This window comes from Notolepis coatsorum, assembly GCF_963971535.1.
Source record: "Notolepis coatsorum genome assembly, chromosome: 8".
NCBI lineage: Eukaryota > Metazoa > Chordata > Actinopteri > Aulopiformes > Paralepididae > Notolepis > Notolepis coatsorum.
In genome coordinates, this window is record NC_140172.1 from 118,762,078 (window position 1) to 118,782,624 (window position 20,547).

The 20,547-nt window shown below is 42.8% G+C and overlaps 1 protein-coding gene across 2 annotated transcripts in view; it reads left to right on the top strand.

Moving 5' to 3' along the window:
• vdac1 (voltage-dependent anion channel 1) overlaps positions 1–10,184 on the top strand; it is a 32,103-nt gene extending 21,919 nt beyond the window's left edge. For both annotated transcript variants that reach the window (XM_084320658.1, XM_084320657.1), the window contains 2 exons: positions 7,134–7,191; positions 8,967–10,184. In XM_084320658.1, the coding sequence (XP_084176784.1) occupies positions 7,134–7,191; positions 8,967–9,058 (150 nt within the window). In that variant the 3' untranslated portion in view covers positions 9,059–10,184. The remainder of the gene's footprint in view (positions 1–7,133; positions 7,192–8,966) is intronic.
• The last annotated feature ends 10,363 nt before the right edge of the window (positions 10,185–20,547 follow it).

A 20,547-nucleotide genomic window follows, 5' to 3' on the forward strand; every position in this document is an offset into this window, starting at 1 on the left:
TAATTAATTAATCTAATTAATCGCATAACCATTTTAGGCCTGATATTTTATATTCTATAATCATATTTCAAATTGCATGTGTCCGGATGGCAGAATTCAGTACTGTATCTACAAAACCTTCTGTTTAATCATCTTCCCTTTATTTATTTGCTTAGATTTTTCAGGTCTGGTCAATTTTAGCATGGTGTTATTCACAGTCAAAAAAAATAAAAATAAAAGAATTTAATTGATATTCTCATTTGGTTCAATACAATTTACTCAAGCCTAGTAACAGACACAGTATTTCTGACACTGGGAATACATTCCCTGAGATCCATAGATGTCCCTAGAATCAGATGCCAAGAACATGCAAATGGACCATTAAAAAAAATAAAAGATAAAAAAGTCTGTAAATGTTTATTCTATGTTCTTATGGAATGAATGAGATTAAAGAAATATATATATATATATATATATATTATAAAAAAGAAAACGATTTTTTTATAAATTTTAAATTAATTCATCTAATTAACCCGATAAACTGACAGCCCTAAAATATATATATAAATAAATAAATCAAGCCCATTTATAACCTATTGCAGAATATCTAAAATACATGGTCATCAATGTGAATATCAGGTTGTTGTTACAAAAGTGTCAGCCACTAGATGTCACTAGAGCACCACCAAAACAATGTGTAGATCAAACTAGGCATTGCAGATCAAATATGACTCAAGATCCAGCAATATCATAACAAATAGCCACTAAAAATGTTGTCAGAGTCATATTTTAGGTTTAACTTTAGGTAGAGCCATTTCCTTTTGAAAACTGGAGCAGAGACTTTCTAGTCGGTCATAAATTATGATTGAGAGGGATTAAGTTTTTTTCAGGACAAATCTACTCATTTTGCCTTTAACTTGTTCTTTCTTTTTTAAACTTAAATTTGTATTGACATTTATAGACATACAACACTTAGACAATACTTGCATTGTAGGGCTGTCTTAAATACTTCGAAGCTTTGTTCGATGGACATGGGCTTCGAATATGAAAATAAAATTCGAATATATAAAAAAAAATAAGAATAATTTTTATATAATTTTTTTTATTTTGCTAAATCAACTGCCTCTCTCTCTATTCTTTTTTTTTTTTTTTTTTTTTTTAAGCGTTTATCGCTTTATTTCTACTGGGCAGTCCAGTAGAGAGAGATAGAGGAGGAATGGGAGACAGAGTGGGGGGGAAGACATTCGGCAAATAACGACGGGTTCACTCTGCACTGACAGATTTGTGTTCATTGTGCTGCTTTTATAAAGCCTCAAATGGCTGCTTCATGAAAGCAAAGATTTAAAAAGGTTTAAACTTTACAGCACTGACAAAGTTGAACAAAGTGCTGTACAAGTCCCACAAAATAAAAATAAATAAAAATAAAAAATTTATTTTATTTTTAATAAAAAATTCATTCGAATTCCAAAAAGAAATTCGAAGGTCAGCCCTATTACATTGGCTGCGGTTACATGGTGACTTTCAATTCCGAATTATAACTTCGGAATCAAATCATTCGGATGTAAAAAAAAATCATGCGAGTTTACATGTCAAATCTTAATTCCGACAAGGTGTTTACATGAAAGTCACTGTCTAATCGGGAGTTTTCGAGTCATCGTAAGGTTTGGGGCTGGGAAGGCTTCTGATTGGGTAAACGTAAACAGGATGTTAACGTCATTACGTTTACCGGAAGTAAACAAACAGCTGCGACCGGTATTCTCAGCTACTGTGCTAGCGTACCAAACAACATTAACCAGACTCTCGGTGTGTCTATTCTGCTAACGTTAAAGGCCTCTACATGCTACAGCAACTTCAAAGCAACTGCACCACAACATCGACAAAGCAAAGGTGTTGCAGACACTCTGCCTTTATGCTTCTGCAACATCGACGCACAGCCTATGTAACATTGTACCCCGTATGTAGCTAGGTTCCTAGATAGATGACACTTCCCTTCTCAACCAACCCATTGATAACAAGCAGACAAATAAGCATCATTTTTACTTCCGGGCGGGGGGTTTCAAAATAAAAGAGCGACGTCTAAAAACACCATAAATACGTTTATTTTTTACAATATCTAACGTTACACGAACCTAAGCTAATCTAAAGTTAGTTTAGGTTCGTGTTAACGTTAGATAATGTACAAAATAAACGTATTTCCGGTGCTTTTAGACGTCGCTCTTTTATTTTGAAATCCCCCGACCGGAAGTATTATAGTGTCTGTTGCTAGCAGCTTAACTTTTGCCGGCCGGTTCTGTGCTTTTTCTAGCTAACGTAACATCATCATTAGTTTCCAAAGGCGAGGAGAGAAAGACCGCGGCTCACATGCAGCTCAAACTACCTGTTGGAATAAATTAATTGATTGATGTTTAACTTGTCCCTGTGTGTGTCCAGTCATTTCGACTAGCAAATGTTGTATTTAACGTTACCTCAGGATACCATTGTATTTAGTTGGTTAGCTATGTAGCTAATGTGGATAGCATTTTGTATAGCATCAATACTAGCTGGCTGGCTACAGCTTTATTTACTAAATTATGGAGGCTTTTTAATCGTCAAGGTAAGAGAGGATTTGTCATGATCAACTGAAGGCGCATGCTATGGAACAATATGTGCCCCTGTTCGCGATCATCTATGTGTACTGTAGCCTATGCGCGATCATGCGCAGAAAGACCGGGGGGAACTAATTCCGAAAAATGCGTGAAAAGCTGGGTACATGGACAGAAAAAGCTTTAATTCGGAATGATAAACGGAATAAACAGGCCACTTACATCGGAATGGATTTTATTTCGGAATGGCCATTTTCATTCGGAATTAAGTATTTTCAGATGTTTACATGATAACTTTAAATAGGATTTAACGTTAATTCCGAATGAAAAGGGGAATAAACTGTCCATGTAAACGCAGCCATTGACATCAATAACATAACAATATACTAACATGGGCCCCTTGAATACGGCTGCGTTCAGCCGCCCAGACCCCCATAAGAGGGACCCCCCCTCCCGCCATCCACCCCTAGAAATAGGACTCCCCCACATCCCAGGTCCGTCCCACGCGTCCCATGTCACCAAGCACCCCACCCCACACACAACGACCCCACAACATACAAGACCCCACTCTCCCAGGCCAAATCATGGAAACGATGCCCCCCCCCCCCCCCCCGACATTCCCCCCCACTGAGTTAAGCCAGTAGAACTCTCCCATATCCCAGGTCCGACACGCGCGGGGCCAAGCCCCCTGCGACACGGGTCCCTTGAATTAAATTGGGGCTAGGCCCAGTAGAGGAGAGGGAAGGAGACTCCTCCCCACCGGGCCCAGCCCGCTACCTCCCATGTCACATAGAACCCCACCCCACGCACATCGACCCCACAACACACAAGACCCCACAGTTGGGCAAAGCTCAGCCGCTCTGACCCCCATAAGAGAAACCTCTCACTCCCGCCATCCTCCCAGAGAAACAGAACACCCCCATATCCTGGTCCACCATGCGCGGGTTAGAGCACCCAGAGCCCCCACCCGCCCCCGTCCCGACCGCCAGGCCCACGAGAGCCCCAAGCCCAGGCCCCGCAGAAGGCCAAAGCACCATGCCTCAATGGCCCCCTGACCCCAAGCCCGGTGTGCCCCCGGCCCGGCGACCAGACCGCCCAGGCCACCACGGCCGAGGGCCCCAGGGAACCCCACCCCACCCCACCGACTCCACAACACGCAAGGCCCCCTCTCCCCGGTCGAACCGCCGGATCGATGGCCCCTCCCCCCGGCATTCCCCCCCACTGAACTCAGCCTGCCCACTTCTGTACCTCCCATGTCACTGATATCACTATGTACATTTATAGCAACCGCTATTCTAACATGACTTAAAAGATAAAACTGAAAACACAATAAGCTATATAGGACTCCCGGGGCGGCTACGTGGCGTAGTGGGCAAGGCACTCGCCACGAGATCTGGAGACGCTGGGCTCGCCTGTTCGAGCCCAGCGCTCCACATTTGCTTTCAGTTTAGCTGGTCGTTCATACTAATACACATTGGCCGTATTAGGGGGTGGGAAACTGATGGGTGGGGATCGGGCGTTGTGGACAGCGACTCCTACAGGTCGGTTGGTGCGCCTGCGCAGTAGAATCAGGAAGTGTCGGGGGCAGCGTGAGCCTCCCACGCGTTACTCCTCGCCACTGAGATCGAGCTGAGCAGGTGAAAAGATGCGACTGCTGTTACCTCAAGTACCGGAGGGGACTTGTGCTATGTATGACTTAGTCCACATTGCAGCCGGCTTGTGGGAGGCAAGAAACAGCGTTCGTGACAGGGGAGGGTTGAATTGGATGATACAAAAATTGGGATGGGAGAAAATATAGAAAATGGGAGAAAAAGTGGATCAAAAACAAAAAAAAGGCTATATAGGACTCCCCCACTCAGCGACACTGGTCCCTTGAATTACATTGGGCCAGGCCCAGTAGAGGAGAGGGAAGGAGACCCCCCCCCCCCACCGAGCCAAGCCCGCTACCTCCCATGTCACAAAGCACCCCACCCCACGCACAACGACCCCACAATATACATGACCCCACTGCAGCTGCTATTCTAACATTACTCAAAATAAATAAATAACATTTGGTGCTTCCAAGGTATTATTATGTCTATTATTTTCCCCCCGGTCCCTATTGGTGGGTGAGGAGTAATGGCTCTCCTGTTGAGAGGGCTCCGCCTAGTGGCGAAGCAAGAAACCTCTTGTGACGGTTCCTCCCTTGCTCACTATATAAGTCCAACATTTGTTCCGTGAATGGCCTCAGAGCTCCCGGTCAATGCTCTGAATTTGTTGTGTTTATTTGTATTGTGTGTCACTTGTAATCCTATAGTTCCTTCATATCAGTCCAACATGTATTATTCCCCAATATGTTTCCTAATCAGCGTGTCCCTTTTTTTTTTTTTTTTTTTATCAAATCGTTGTCTATAACGTGTATTGTAATCATGTCGTTAATTATTCTAAATTCTGGTGTTATTTTTTTATACTTCTTGGGGTAACTGTTCAATTATTTTTCCTCCGTTGGCATCTATTCTCATCACCAGGTCCCCCGTGTGTATGTTTGTATTGGGTACTCTTTCGGGATGCACGATAATTATCGGGTCGATATCAGCAATTATGACGTCATCCCGATAAACCCGATAACATTATTGATAGCTCCGATAATATAATACATTTTTTGGTTAAAAGAAATCCGGTGTGGGTGGATTGGGATGAAGGGCGTTTGTTTTTTTGTAGGCTCCTCCCGTTTTGCCAGTACTGTGGTACGACTGATACCGTGTGGTTTAGGAAGAGGGAGTTTTTCACAAATCCACCGCTCCCTTTCTCATGCCTGGCTGTGACGTAGTCGCGTAACTTTCAGAAGCAGCACAGATAGTAAACAAAGATGGCGTCGTTGGTAGTGTGGGACTTTTTCAAAGTTTCAGAGGAAAACAGTTTGCTTGCTATTTGTAACAAATGCAGAAGTTCCACGAGGAGGGAAAGGGGCAACAAGCTATAACACATCCAACCTAATAAGTCACCTGAAACATCACCACCGCTACGATGGTGTATTAAAATCCGACGATGGCGTGCAAGCAGCTAAAGGCTAAGCTACTGCGAATCCAAAGCCAGCTGCAAAGGAACCGGCGGGGCTTGTACCTATTGACGAGGCGTTTGCTAAATGAAAGACGTTTGACAGAGATGATTTGTTTGGTTTATTTAATTCTTTTTGAGGCGTGCTGTCCTATAAATGCCAAGTAATAGTTGTTTCATGGACCAAGACCACAACAGTCTCCTCTCCTATAGCGTCAAATGTTTTATCTGCTGAGTCCTGACAAAGCACAATACCTGTTGGTTTTTAGTTCACTCATTGTTCAGGGAAACACATTGTTAATGACATTGACGGATTGTGAATTTTGTGATCGACTCAAATTATATGGAAAAATAAATATAGTCACTTTATTTGAAGAGTCAAAACTGTTCTCTTGGCTTTGTTTTGTTCATAGTAGTAACGCTCATGTCATGATAAATCTGGTTAGGTCAAAACTACAGGAATATACATTTAAAAAAAAATATTATAATACAATAAATATATATATATCGGTATCGGTATCGACCTTGAGGAGCAGAAAGTTATCGATGTCGGGGTCAAAAAACAATATCGTGCACCCCTAGTACTCTTCCACGTTGATTTAGTCTTGTATCCTTCCTCGGATCACCATGGCCCTTCATGCCCCTTTCTCGTGTCCCTTTGTCGTTCTTCATAGTTGATAGTTCTTTGAATCAGTTCAGGTCCCCTCTTTTCCTCTTTCCGCCCTCGTCCTCGTCTCTCGGTTCTGGTCCACCTGCGCGCCCTCTCCTTCTGCGTCAGCGTAGGCCTCTCTCCTTCCCCTCCCGGCACCTTCCATCCTCTCCGCGCCATGTCCCTCGCCGCCTCCTGCACGTTGTTGGGACCTGATTCCTTTCTTTTTCAGAATTGTCTTTATTGCTACATAGCTCCGACATTTCATCCCACCTCTGTTGAATTTTTCAATGTTACATTGTATGCTCCGCATTGCTTCTAATCCAATCTGTGTGGTGGCCTGGTTAGCCTCTATGTTAGCTTGTAAGCTATCTCGTATGTTAGCCTGTAGCTTCTCTACCCATCCGGGTATCTCTGCATTGACATTCAGCGTCCCGCTAGCTTGCTCTACCTGATGCGTCATTGCCTCGTGTTGAATATTTTTCATCGGTGTACTTGTTTCATCTGGGGTCGTTCTTCTTTCATTTGTCCTTGTGTTCATTGTTTCTTATGTTTTGTCCTTGAATCCTCACTTTTTATTTCATTTGAATTGTTTTACTTCCTTTTTTTTATATTCATTGACCGGGAGCTCTTTCATGTGGCTGCTCACCTGAACGTCACAAACCGGAAGTTGTCCTTTAACTTGTTCTTAACACTAATGTGTAACTACAGTAGTATTAATATTATACTTATTTATTGAAACATGACGTTGACCAAGTGGTTCATTGATAATATACAGTATAACTGTATACTGTTACTGTATAGTCTTGACATTTTGACATAAATGACGTAACAACTTGGTAGTGTTTTTTAGTTCTGAGTGTTATGTCCTTTGTCTCCCCCTGCAGGCCAAGGTGAACAACTCTAGCCTCGTGGGCCTGGGCTACACTCAGACTCTGAAGCCAGGTCAGTGCTTTGCACTTGTGTTTTTTTTTATAAACTATGGCTTTGAGACCCGAACATTTAAATATAGACTGATTTATTGAGTACCGGTCCAGGCTTGATACTTTTACTGACAGATAGAATTAAATGAAAAAATTGTGTGTCCTGTGTATTTGACCGTCAGCGAAGCTGTTGTTTTTGCAAATGCACAGTTGCATTAGCTAGGTTCTAATTGAAAAACAAACCATAATGCCTTCCATCTGTTCTCTGTGAATCTGTGGCTGCACCCTTAACACATTGAGTGCCAGCGACATCATATCTCGTTTTATTAGCCCCCCCATTGAGTGCCGACGACGACAATTATCGTTTAATTTTTTTATTAGCGATCTGAATTCATATTTCATCAACCGAGTCTCCCGTTGGTACAGCAGCCCCTGTAGGAGCTCAGAATGGAAAAAAGCGCCCCCTATCGTCTATCCCTGTGTAACTGCAGGCAGTAGATTAGACTGACCTGGGATCTGTAGATCTGTAGAGGTGGAGCCAACTGGCTCCATTGTGCTGGCGATGGATCTGATGATGAGGGATCTGATCGCGAGACGGAAATCACCCTGGAATATATATTTACAGCAGCCAATAATCAATCAATAAGCGTGATTGATATTTGGAATGGCGATCAGGAATTGGAATAATCTTTTTGGCGAACATCTGATCTAAGGTAAGGAGTCTATGTTACCAGTCTTGGGGTAATCGGAGCTGTATTCGCTGAGATAACAGCGTGTCCCCTATGTGTGATGTGGCTGTTTGGCTGTGATCGCTGATGAGGAAATAAGAGAATCGATTTTTCAGCTTGCGTCTATAGCGTGCATACGTACACATATACTATCGATAATCTAGCGTTTATTTGAAAACGATTCATAAATAGGCCGAAAAATTACAACGTTTTTGTGTATTCTAGAATATTCCAGTAAATGTCTTATCACGGAATCTTTATATTTTCCTTGAAAACGAGGGCTTTTCAAAATGCTATAAAACGAAAATGAACCGATAAAAAAACAATCCATTTCGACTGTTGACTGCAAACGAGTCATTGATAAGCGACGGGCAGATTAGACACATAGCCATAATTTAAAACATAGATTAGGCGTTTTTAACGCTAACATTGAAGTGGGTGGCGGCATTCAAGGAGGTTCCGGGGAACCGAGCTCCGGCACGGAAAGTGTTAACGTGGATAATATGGTCACCCCCATCATGACTTATTATAAATCCTATAAAACAAAGCGGGGCTCGCAACTCACTTGATGCTCCAAGGTGTTTTAATTGACAAAATAATAGCAGTGGATACAACGTTTCGACCGACCCTTCCGGTCTTTTTCAAGTATAAGCTTAGGTTTTATGTATTACTGTTTTTACAGTTTTGCTCAGCACCAAGAAACGGAGGATGTGCGTTATTTATTTTTTCTTATTATAAATCCTACACAGAATGAACTTGAAACATGCATACTGGTGTAGGTAACTATGATCTCCTTGTCCCTGTTACTAAAGTTACTTCATCCTGTGATGTTGGATGAAATTAACCCTGCCCCCTTTTATTGATCCTCCAATCCCTGAGTGATAGGACAAACGATCAAGAAAAGATAGTGGGGCTTGAGATGGGTCAATTACCACCTAACATTAGACTATTTCAAGGTATCTATTCCAAAACCTTGCTTTCCTTTTCGAGAACAAAAAAACTAACAAAAAGTGACATAGAAATTCAGGTAACATTTTAAATGTTTGGTCTTGTCTTTATGTGTTCATAGGCATCAAGCTGACCCTCTCTGCTCTCCTCGATGGCAAGAACATCAACGCCGGCGGCCACAAGCTCGGCCTTGGCCTCGAGTTCCAGGCGTAGGAGGATGAGGAGCACCTCTTCCTCCTCACCCCCCCCCCCCCTCTCCGGAAAGAAAACCTTCCAAATATTTTATTGACCTAGCTAACCCTCACAACCCTCTGATTCCATTAGATGTGCAACCGTTTAAACAAGGCAGCATATGAGAAGGTCAAGTCAATGTAAGGTCAAAGTCGGTTGACGGGACCACTTTAAAAAAAATAAAAGGACCACTTCAAGGGAACATATTTTGAGAATACACGGGACGAAACTATAACTGAAGTTAAAACGGATAGAGTACGGAATGTGTAGCTTAATAAGACAAAAGTTATCGCTTACTTAGTTCATGTCGATCTTAATCTTTTTTTTTTTCTTTCTCTTTTTCTTTGGATCCCATTAACAGTCGTGCAAAAATGCTTTTTATTTATTTCTCCCTTGACTTTTCCAATGCAGATCTCAAGGGGAACATTTCAGAACAACATGGGGTCAGAAATACATGGGACTTAAATAAAGTAAGCGTACAGTTTACTGGCTACGCCACCATGTGGTGCTGTTGCTTGGCACCGCCGAACACTACAACTTGATCCCAGGGTTCCGGGGCCACAGCCAACATGAGTCGAATCGTTCTTCTACACTGGAGAGTTCTCTTTCTATTCTAGCCCTGTTCTATTCTAAGGAAGTGTCCCAAGATATTATTATATGACGGGATGGGGTTAGTTGTCCTTCATGTACGGCTGTTGGTAGCTCCCGAGAGGCACTAAAACCCTGGTCGTGTCTACATTTGGTGTTTTGTCTCCCGCGTCTTCTGTCTGTGCATTTGGTGTGAATGTCTTTTGTTATACATATAGCAAAAAAATATATTATTTTACCGACGGTCTTGTATACTTTAACCCACCTGTGAAGATTTTAAGGGCGGAAGAAACCTGTCGATTGTTCCTGATCAAGAAAAAGGGAAGTGAATCTGTCTTGCATCATTCAAGCCCTCTCTGATAGAGATGTTTTATGAAGGGAAAACAATAAAAAAAAAAAAATAAAGGAGAAATGCATTTGACAGGAAACGGTAGTCTTCCAATGTTGGTTGTTGGAGCTGAACTTGGTGTACCTGACAGTATTGTTATTCCCTGAATTAAATAAAGAACAACATCTTCAACTGGTCTCTGGTTGTATTCTTGGTCTCTGGTTGTATTACGACCTGTAATTTCTGTTAGTTATTTAGAAATAATGGATTGAAGACATTTCAACTGGTTACATTTACTGAATAAGCTTTGGATACTAATGTTTGTAGCTGTGGTGGAACTAAAAGTAGAAAGGTTCCCCATAATCTCACTGAATTAATAAAAATGTGAGCTTTTATACTAATAAAAGTACATTTACTCACAATATGTTTTAAATAGTTTGAGCAATAACGCATAACGCAACCTTGGCAGGGCATGGTGGGATATGTAATAAAAAAAGTCAACCAACGAACTAGATTCTTGTACCGGATCTCCTCTCTGGTAAACAAGAATACCCTGAAGACTCTGGCAGGAGCACTCATTCAAGGGTACTATGACTATGCGTGCACCTCATGGTACCAAAGCACCTCAAAGGCGCTTAAAACAAAATTACAAACATCACAAAACAAACTGGTCAGACTACTACTTGACCTGAACCCCAGAACCCACCTCACCCCTGCCCACTTTGACAACCTAGGATGGCTTAGAGTAGACGACAGAGTACAGCAACTTGCAATGGGCCTGGTCTACAAGATACACTATACGACCGGGGTGCCCATGTACATGTCAAAATACTTCCCAAAGGTCAGTGAATACCACAACCACTACACCAGAGGAAGCTCAACAAACCATGTTAAACCCAGATTCGGCTCAAACAAGGGACTAAACACGTTTTGCAATTATGCCACAACAATGTGGAATGCCCTACCCAAAGCTGTAAAGGAATGTGAATCCCTGCCCACATTCAAAACCGCTCTTAAAGAGGCTGCAATTCGAAACTGGCCACCGTAAATGCCCAAAACCCCCACCACCTCCTAATAGACAGTCTCCTCCCCACCGCATGTATATATTCCCTCCCCGCCGTATGTATATTTCTCTCCCACCCACCCACCCCCTCCTAATGTACAGTCCCCTCCTCATCGTATGTATATACTCTGTCAGGATCTAGGGGTAACTACTGTATATTTGAATACCGTTTATGTCACAAATGTATCAGTACTAAATACCTATATGTCCCTATGCCATAAATGTCATGTATGTTGTGTATGTCATAAATGTCTATATGAATTGAAAATGGGGGACCCTGATGGAAACAAGACAAACGTCTTTCTCAGGTCTGCATCCCCTTAACAATTGTATGTATTGAGCCGTACTGTATTGTACCCATTCTGCAATCTGTTAAATAAAGTTTTCATTCATTCATTCATTCATGTTGTTTCTACAATCCTAAGCTTCTCATTTGGTCATCCTCAGACGAGCTTGACAACGGAGTGTCTTCTCGGTCGTCCATACATACAGCAAGCTCCACAGAATTCTCAAGTTTCAAGTAGTTTATTAGTTGTCACAATACAAATAAAATACATGTACTTTATGGTGAAATGCTTGGTTCTGAGCCCCTGAGAGTGTAAAAGAGGAATATACAATCTAAAGTACAGTCTATTTACAATCTAAGTACAGTGAGTAAATTTTTTTAAACTGAAGTACAAATGCAGACAGTGAGGTACAGAACTTTAAGGTAAGGTGCAAATGAGGTATAAATGTAGTGCAAATCTCTTTAATAAATAGATAAAAGTAATAAGGTGAGTGATTGTTTAAAAGTGAGTGTGTGCATAGATGATGGGTTGTCCTGTCCACTCCTGCATCTCTCCTAAGCACGTCAACGTATGTCGGCGTGGGACGTCTTGTGACCGACGCCCGTGTGATGGATCTCACGGCACCATCTTGCTGGCTGGAAGTTCTCTATGTCTGTGGCAATGGCCGGCAAGTTTCATCCTCCTGGCCGCCACTTTCTCTGCTTCTAAGATTCTCTGCTCTGCTCATAGCTTTGGTGGCATTGTACTAATATATGGAATGTTACTGGATTGTTAGAATTGTAATAGACTTGGCAGACCTGTCATTTCACATCCAAAGTAATGAGACAGGGCTGAAAATCAATGTGTCACTGTTCAAATACCAGTGGTGGAATAAGTACACAGTTCCTTTACTTAAGTAAAAATACCCAGATAAAATAGTACTCGGTACATCGTACTCCGTAAAAGTTAAAGTCCTCCATTCAAATTGGTGTATTTTTTTTGGTCAAATCAGTTGTGCAATAGTCACTTTTGGTGAGTTGTTTCTATACAATTCATTTATATGACATTTAGGTATGACACAGGACTACACAAGCATTTTTTGTATAGAAATGTGTCAACAGACTAAAGCAGGGAACCACAATATTTTGCATACAAATTATGCAGAATGTAATATCATAACTGTCTATTATTTTTCTTGCAATTGAGCCAATTTACCTTAGGTACGGTTTTGAGGTGTGTGTTCAACAGAATGTAGTATCAAAAACATGTTCACAAAAAGTATGGGTTAAGCCATTGTAAGACCATACCTGTGTCCCTGTATCACTTGTCTCTGCTGCCCTTTGATTAAAAAACGTCTATGTCCATTTTCCTTTTTTTGTGGCATATTTCAGTTAATCACAGTAAAAGTCACCTAGTAAAAGTGAGATAATTGACAATATCAAAACATGCTAGGGCTGTACCGAATAGTTCGAAGCTTCGTTCATAATGTTGGCATTCGAATTCTAAATCAACATACAAATTTGTAATTAAAAAAAATATATATATATATTTTTTAATTTTTTAATTTAAATTTGCCAAGGTATGGCGAGTGCCATACCTTGCCATACAAAAACGACGCCCCTGGACTCAGCAGCCGCCATCACCCCAGTCATCACACACATAATAAACCTCTCCATAAAACAGGGACACGTCCCCAAGGACTTCAAAATTGCGAGAGTGACCCCTCTGCACAAAAAGGGCAGCAAATTAGACCCAGGCAATTGATTGATTGATTGAAAACTTTATTAACAGATTGCAGAATGGGTACAACACAGTACAGCTCAATACACACAATTGTTAAGGGGATGCAGACCAGAGAAAGACTTTCGTCTTGTTTACATCAGGGTCCCCCATTTTCAATTCATCAACTACCGCCCTGTTTCTATTCTCAATCTCGAAAGTCATGGAAAAAATAGTCTACGAACAGGTCGAAAAGTACCTATCGGAAACAAATCTAATCTACGAATTCCAATCTGGCTTCAGAACATCCCACTCCACTGACACATGCCTTCTCTATTTGAACGACCACATCAAACAAGAGGTGGACGCGGGCAAATACTGCGGCATGGTCATGCTGGACCTACAAAAGGCCTTTCGACACTGTCAATCACTCCATTCTGATTTACAAGCTAAAAGCAATTGGTTTTGATAGTCTATCAGTGAGCTGGATGCAATCCTACCTTGAGGGGAGAGAACAGATTGTGGAGGTAAACGGTACCCTACAGTGGCGGCCGGTGGGTATTCGCCACTAGGGGCGCTATACCAAATATTTTGTACAGTACAGTACAGTACCACGCAACACTCATGGCAAGACGTGAGCGATTCGACTCACGCTCACGGCAATGAATCGGCTCTTATGAACGAGTCGCTCAGCTGTTACTACAACAACACACAACCAGTCAAATAAAGTATAGTCTAGACTCTAATTCACAACTTGAAACACAATATATAAATAGAAAAGTTAGAAACAAAACTTGCCCGTCTACAAACACAGGCAGATCTCTCCCTCTCTCCTTCTCTCTCTCACACACAGCGCGACGTGGAATCGATTCGTTACACAATCAGACCTATTATATACCAAGAATAACTTCAGTATGAGTACAGGGCTGTACACATATTTTGCATATTGTTAAACGAGCCAAGGCTAGCTATTAAACTATCGATATGAATCGAAAATCTGGGACCCTGATGTAAACAAGACAAACGTCTTTCTCTGGTCTGCATCCCCTTAACAATTGTGTGTATTGAGCCGTACTGTATTGTACCCATTCTGCAATCTGTTAATAAAGTTCTCATTCATTCATTCATTCAAACATAGACGATCTCTCTGTCTCTCGGATCAATGTGGCCAGCTAAGCTAACGGAGCTAACAGCTAGCAGTACAACGTTATGCGGCATCAGTAGACAACGTATCATGTATTAAACTAGAGTTAAGATCGCTAATCTACCTTGTTGTTGGCTTGTTGATAAAGTATATCCACTCCATGGCATTGTCCATCCAGCCTGTGTTGATGTCCATCCATTGTCCATACATGTCCCTCCACACTGCCTCCATAATATAGCTTGTTGTTAGTTAGCCAAGAGCTGTGTCTTTGTCCATTTCCGCCTCGAACAGCCTGCAAACTACCTGGCGTTCTATCGCCATGCTCTAAGACAAACTCTAACCTTAACCAACTTTGAAAGAGTGCCTAAGCTCAGTGTAGTTGCTGTTGTTGTTGACGAGTCGACTGAGTTGCATTCTCTCTCTAACCAACCCGAGAAATGCGGCAATGGAAAAAAACTGGCATCGCGTCGGCCAATCAGAGAGCGTCTCCGCAAAATGCGGCTATGGAAATTCTTCACGGAAGTTCACACGCTGCTGGCTAGACCGCTTCAAATCGCGCTCGGATTCCAACATAATAGTCATATTTCAGCGCACAACGCCGTATGCACTGATTGGCTGTGACGGAGACAGCGATCAAACTGTGACGCGCACGCAGAGCGCTATCGCTTCTTGCCCGGGCGAGAAATACGAAAAAATTAAAAAAAACATCACTTCCTGCCCATGAAAACTATGTTTTTTTAATTTAGATAATAACGTTATATTGTGCATTGGAAATACAAACATACTTAAAATGAGTAAATATTATTAATTTTAAACATGTTTATATTATTTATAGGGCTATAAAACACAAAAACGAAAAAGTTTTATTGTCTTGTTCTCTGATTTAACAGCAGCTGGCCAGCAGGTGGGTCGGCGCCCTAGCGCCCCTAGTGGTAGAGCCGCCACTGGTACCCTATCCCCCCCTCACAGTGAGCTGTGGTGTTCCACAAGGAAGCATACTAGGACCGCTACTGTTCCTAATTTATGCAAATGACATGTCGTCAGCTTGTGACTGCAACCTGTTCTTGCAACCTGTTCTTGCCCTGCTGGTCTCTGACAAGAACAAGTTACAGGTTGAAAAAACCCTTAGCTCAGAACTCGGCAGAATCTGCACCTGGCTCGCTGATAACAAACTATCATTACATCTGGGTAAAACAGAGTCCATTCTCTTCGGATCAAATAACAAACTCAGAAAGACCGACGGCTTCTCAGTTACAGTGGGTGACAATATTGTCACAAGGAAAGACGAAATTACCTAGGTTCCATCCTAGAGGCAAATCTTTCCTGTGACAAAATGGCATCCAATGTAATCAAAAAAGTCAACCAACGAACTAGATTCTTGTACCGGATCTCCTCTCTGGTAAACAAGAATACCCTGAAGACTCTGGCAGGAGCACTCATTCAAGGGTACTACGACTAGTATGCTTGCACCTCATGGTACCAAAGTACCTCAAAGGCGCTAAAAACAAGATTACAAACATCACAAAACAAACTGGTCAGACTACTACTTGACCTTACTCTTAGAACCCACCTCACCCCTGCCCACTTTGACTACCTAGGATGGCTTAGAGTAGAAGACAGAGTACAGCAACTTGGAATGGGCCTGGTCTACAAGATACACTACACGACTAAGATACAAGTTCAAGTTCAAGTTTCTTTATTAGTTGACATGCAAAAATACAGAATACCTTCACATGGAATGCTTTTTTCTGTTATGCTCCTATGAGGATCGTAGGACGCTTGGATCATACACATACAGCTCATTACAGTAATATTCCACAATTATTACATTTTAGATAGTAATAATGGTACAGAGCCTTGAGACATATGCGTATTCACCACCGCAAACAGACTGGCAGCCGTCATAGGCAGCGCCATGTACGGAAGGAGGGGGGAGTGGGTTGGGGTTGTTACAGGGCTCCCCCCCTCCAGCGCGCGTACTAGTCGGCTGCCGTCACCATCGTGGGAGTGGCGCCGGGCGTACACGCGGGAGGGGGGATTGGGTAGGGATTGGGGGTGGGGGAAGCCGCTTGCCACTCTTATCTCCCAGAAGGCCTTCGACTCCAGCAGCTCATGGTTCGACCTTGGTCCAGGAATTTGTTTTGTCTGACTGACTGGCACATTTATCCCAGCCACGTCACTTTAAATTTGATTTGAATAGAGTGAAATATAACTCTATTGATTTGAGTGGAGTGAGTTTTAACAACTCCGTCCAAATGACTGAATGCATTATTAGTCCAAGTGTCCAAGTGTACATGTCAAAATACTTCCCAAAGGTCAGTGAATACCACAACCACAACACCAGAGGGAGCTCCACAAATCATGTTAAACCCAGATTCGGCTCAAACAAGGGACTAAACACGTTTTCGCAATTATGCCACATCAATGTGGAACGCCCTACCCAAAGCTGTAAAGGAATGTGAATCACTACCCACTTTCAAAACCACTCTCAAAGAACACCTACGGGAGACTGCAATTCGAAACTGGCCCCTGTAAATGTCCTAACCCAACCCCCTCCAATGTACAGTAAATTACCTAACCCAAGAATACACAAGACCCTCCTCTTGGAACCAAGTATGGTTTAGTCGATATTCCAATGTACAGTTTTGCTTGTACAGTTGTACAGTTCCCCCCCCCCCGCCTACCCAACCCCCCCCACCCCACCCACCCAACCACCTCCAATGTACAGTCCCCCCACCCAACCCCCCCCCCCCACTCCACCTACCCAACCTCCTCCAATGTACAGTTTCTACGTCAAATGTATATACTCTCTTTTTTAGACTCTTTTTGTATCACAAACAGCACTGTATTTGCAAATCTGGTATGTCATAAATGTATAGATGTATAGTGCTGTAGGCGGCTGGGTGGCGCAGCGGACATTGTGCTCGTCACCAACGCAAGAGACACCGGGTTCAACTCCGGCTGTCGGCGTTGCCAGCCGTCATACTAATTAGCGGGTGGAAGTCGATGGGTGGTAATCTGGACGTTGTGGACAGCGACTCCTACAGGTCGGTTGGGGACACCTGCACAGCAGAGACAGGAAATGGCGGGGGTAGTGTGAGCCTCCCACACGTTACACCTCGCCAATGAGAGTCTGCGCTGGCAGGTGAAAAGATGTGACAGGCTGCCTCCTCGTGTACCGGAGGGGACACGTCATGCAAGGCTTCTATCCTCCCTACAACTAGCCAGTGGGGGGCATATGCGAGCAACGTTCAAGACAGGGGAGGGGAGAATTGGCACAATGGAATTGGGATGGGAGAAAATAGAAAAAGAGGTGAAAAAGTGGATAAAAAAAATATGTAGCAGTACTGTCTATCTGTATGTCGTGTATGTCATATGTTATGATGAATTGAAAATGGGGGACCCTGATGTAAACAAGACGAAAGTCTTTCTCTGGTCTGCAGCCCCTTAACAATTGTGTGTATTGAGCTGTACTGTACTGTACATTCTGCAATCTGTTAATAAAGTTTTCAATCAATCAACGCTTCTCCCTCCTAGCCCCCTAGTGGTGGAACCGGCTTCCTACCACAGACGGAACTGCAGAGTCTATCCTCCCTAAACTAGAGGACTAGTCGAAACTCATTCTTCAAGGATTGATTGATTGATTGAAAACTTTATTAACAGATTGAAGAATGGGTACAATACAGTACAGCTCAATACAAACTGCTAAGAGGATGAAGACCAGAAAAAGAGTCCTCCATTTTCAATTCATCAAGACATTTATGACATACAAGAAATATACTGTGTAAGAAGAAGAGAACATAATAAAAAAATAGAAATCCGAAGGGGATGAAACTACATTAGAGGGGGTTGGTGGGGAGTGGGGGGGATTTTGACATTTACATGGGCCAGTTTCTAATTACAGCCACCCGTAGGTGCTCTTTGAGAGAGGTTTTGAAGGAGGGTAGTGATTCACATTCCTTTACGGCTGTGGGTAGGGCGTTCCACATTATTGTGGCATAATTGCTAAACGTGTTTAGTCCCTTGTTTGAGCCGAATCTGGGTTGCACATGATTTGTGGAACTCCCTCTGGTGTTGTGGTTGTGGACTTCACTGACCTTTAGGAAGTATTTTGACTGGTACATGGGTATCTTTGTGGTGTAGTCAGCGATGCAGTCGTGCACACACGCGGTTACACGCCGTTGTAGTAGATCACTGAGGCAGAAGTGCGCGCGGATGTGCACGCGCGCACACAAAAATGCGTTCACAATTGTCACTGGACTCGTCACGCCGGCCGGCACTTATCACCTAGACTTTGCATAATAATAGGATACCGATAGCATAACAAAGAGAAGAGCTGGTGGGGGGTTGCTTGATCTGTGGTCCCGACTGGAAGGATGAGACATTAAGTTGTGCTTCAGTCTCTGAAGGAAACTGTCCTTCTGTAAGTTACATTGTTAATTTAGTTTGTATTTACTTTTCTAGTTTAAGTTAATTCAATTAAAGAAATTGTAACTACAATTAAATTTAAAACATTTATGCATAATAATCATCTGTTCTGTGCGCGTGGCGTTTGGGCAGTTCCCATATTACGACTGCACCACTGGGTGTAGTGTATCTTGTAGACCAGGCCCATTGCAAGTTGCTGTACTCTGTCGTCTACTCTAAGCCATCCTAGGTTGTCAAAGTGGGCAGGAGTGAGGTGGGTTCTAGGAGTAAGGTCAAGCAGTAGTCTGACCAGTTTGTTTTGAGATGTTTGTAATTTTGTTTTTATCGCCTTTGAGGTACTTTGGTACCATGAGGTGCAAGCATAGTCGTAGTACCCTTGAATGAGTGCTCCTGCCAGAGTCTTCAGGGTATTCTTGTTTACCAGAGAGGAGATCCGGTACAAGAATCGAGTTCGTTGGTTGACTTTTTTTTATTACATTGGATGCCATTTTGTCACAGGAAAGATTTGCCTCTAGGATGGAGCCCAGGTATAATTTCATCTTTCCTTGTGACAATATTGTCACCCACTGTAACTGAGAAGCCGTCGGTCTTGCTGAGTTTGTTATTTGAACCGAAGAGAATGGACTCTGTTTTGCCCATGTGTAATAGTTTGTTATCAGCGAGCCATATGCAGATTTTGCCGAGTTCCGAGCTGAGGGTTTTTTCAACCTGTAACTTGTTCCTGTCAGAGACCAGCAGGGCTGAGTCGTCCGCAAACAGGAACAAGTTGCAGTCACAAGCTGACGACATGTCATTTGCATAAATTAGGAACAGTAGCGGTCCTAGTATGCTTCCTTGTGGAACACCACAGCTCACTGTGAGGGGGGGGGGATAGGGTACCGTTTACCTCCACCATCTGTTCTCTCCCCTCCAGGTAGGATTGCATCCAGCTCACTGATAGACTATCAAAACCAATTGCTTTTAGCTTGTCAATCAGAATGGTGTGATTGACAGTGTCGAAGGCCTTTTGTAGGTCCAGCATGACCATGCCGCAGTATTTGCCCGCGTCCACCTCTTGTTTGATGTGGTCGTTTAAATAGAGAAGGCATGTGTCAGTGGAGTGGGATTTTCTGAAGCCAGATTGGAATTCGTAGATTTGATTTTTTTCCGCGAGGTACTTTTAGACCTGTTCGTATACTATTTTTCCCATGACTTTCGAGATGGAGGTAAGGATAGAAACAGGGCGGTAGTTGCCTGGGTCTAATTTGCTGCCAGGGGTGTTAGTCTCGCAATTTTGAAGTCCTTGGGGACGTGTCCCTGTTTTATGGACAGGTTTATTATGTGTGTGATGACTGGGGTGATGGCGGCTGCTGAGTCTCTGAGGAATTTGGAGGGGATGTTGTCATGGCCAGTGGCCTTGTTCGGTTGGAGGGTGCTCAGTTTTTTGAGTACCTCATCTGTTGTTACCATTTCCAGTTTGAAGTCGTCATTGTGGACCCCTAGGTTCTTGTAGTATGCTACTATGTGCTCTACCCCATAATGCCCTGAGTGGGAGGGTAGTTTGTTTACCAGTGTTGTGGCTATGTTTGTGAAGAAAATGTTTAAGTAATTGGCTACATCCAGTTTGTCTGTGATGAGCGTGTTGTCCGTTTATGTTTGAGAATCTGGTTTTAAGTTTTTTTTACTGCAGCCTAGTTGATTATTGAGTAATTTCCAAAGTTCACGTGGTTTGTTTTTGTTTTCCTCAGTTATGTCATTGATGAATTTTTTTTTTGCAGTTTTGATCATGGAGTTTACGTAATTTCTTAGTCTGTTTCTTTCCAGTTTGAGTTCAGTCACGTTGGCTTGGAGTACCGTGCTTTTGGTAAGCTTTGACTGACTTTTACGAAACTCAGAGCATTTTTTGTCTCTGGTTTTCATAGCGGTCAGTATTTCGGTGTGCATCCACGGCTCAGC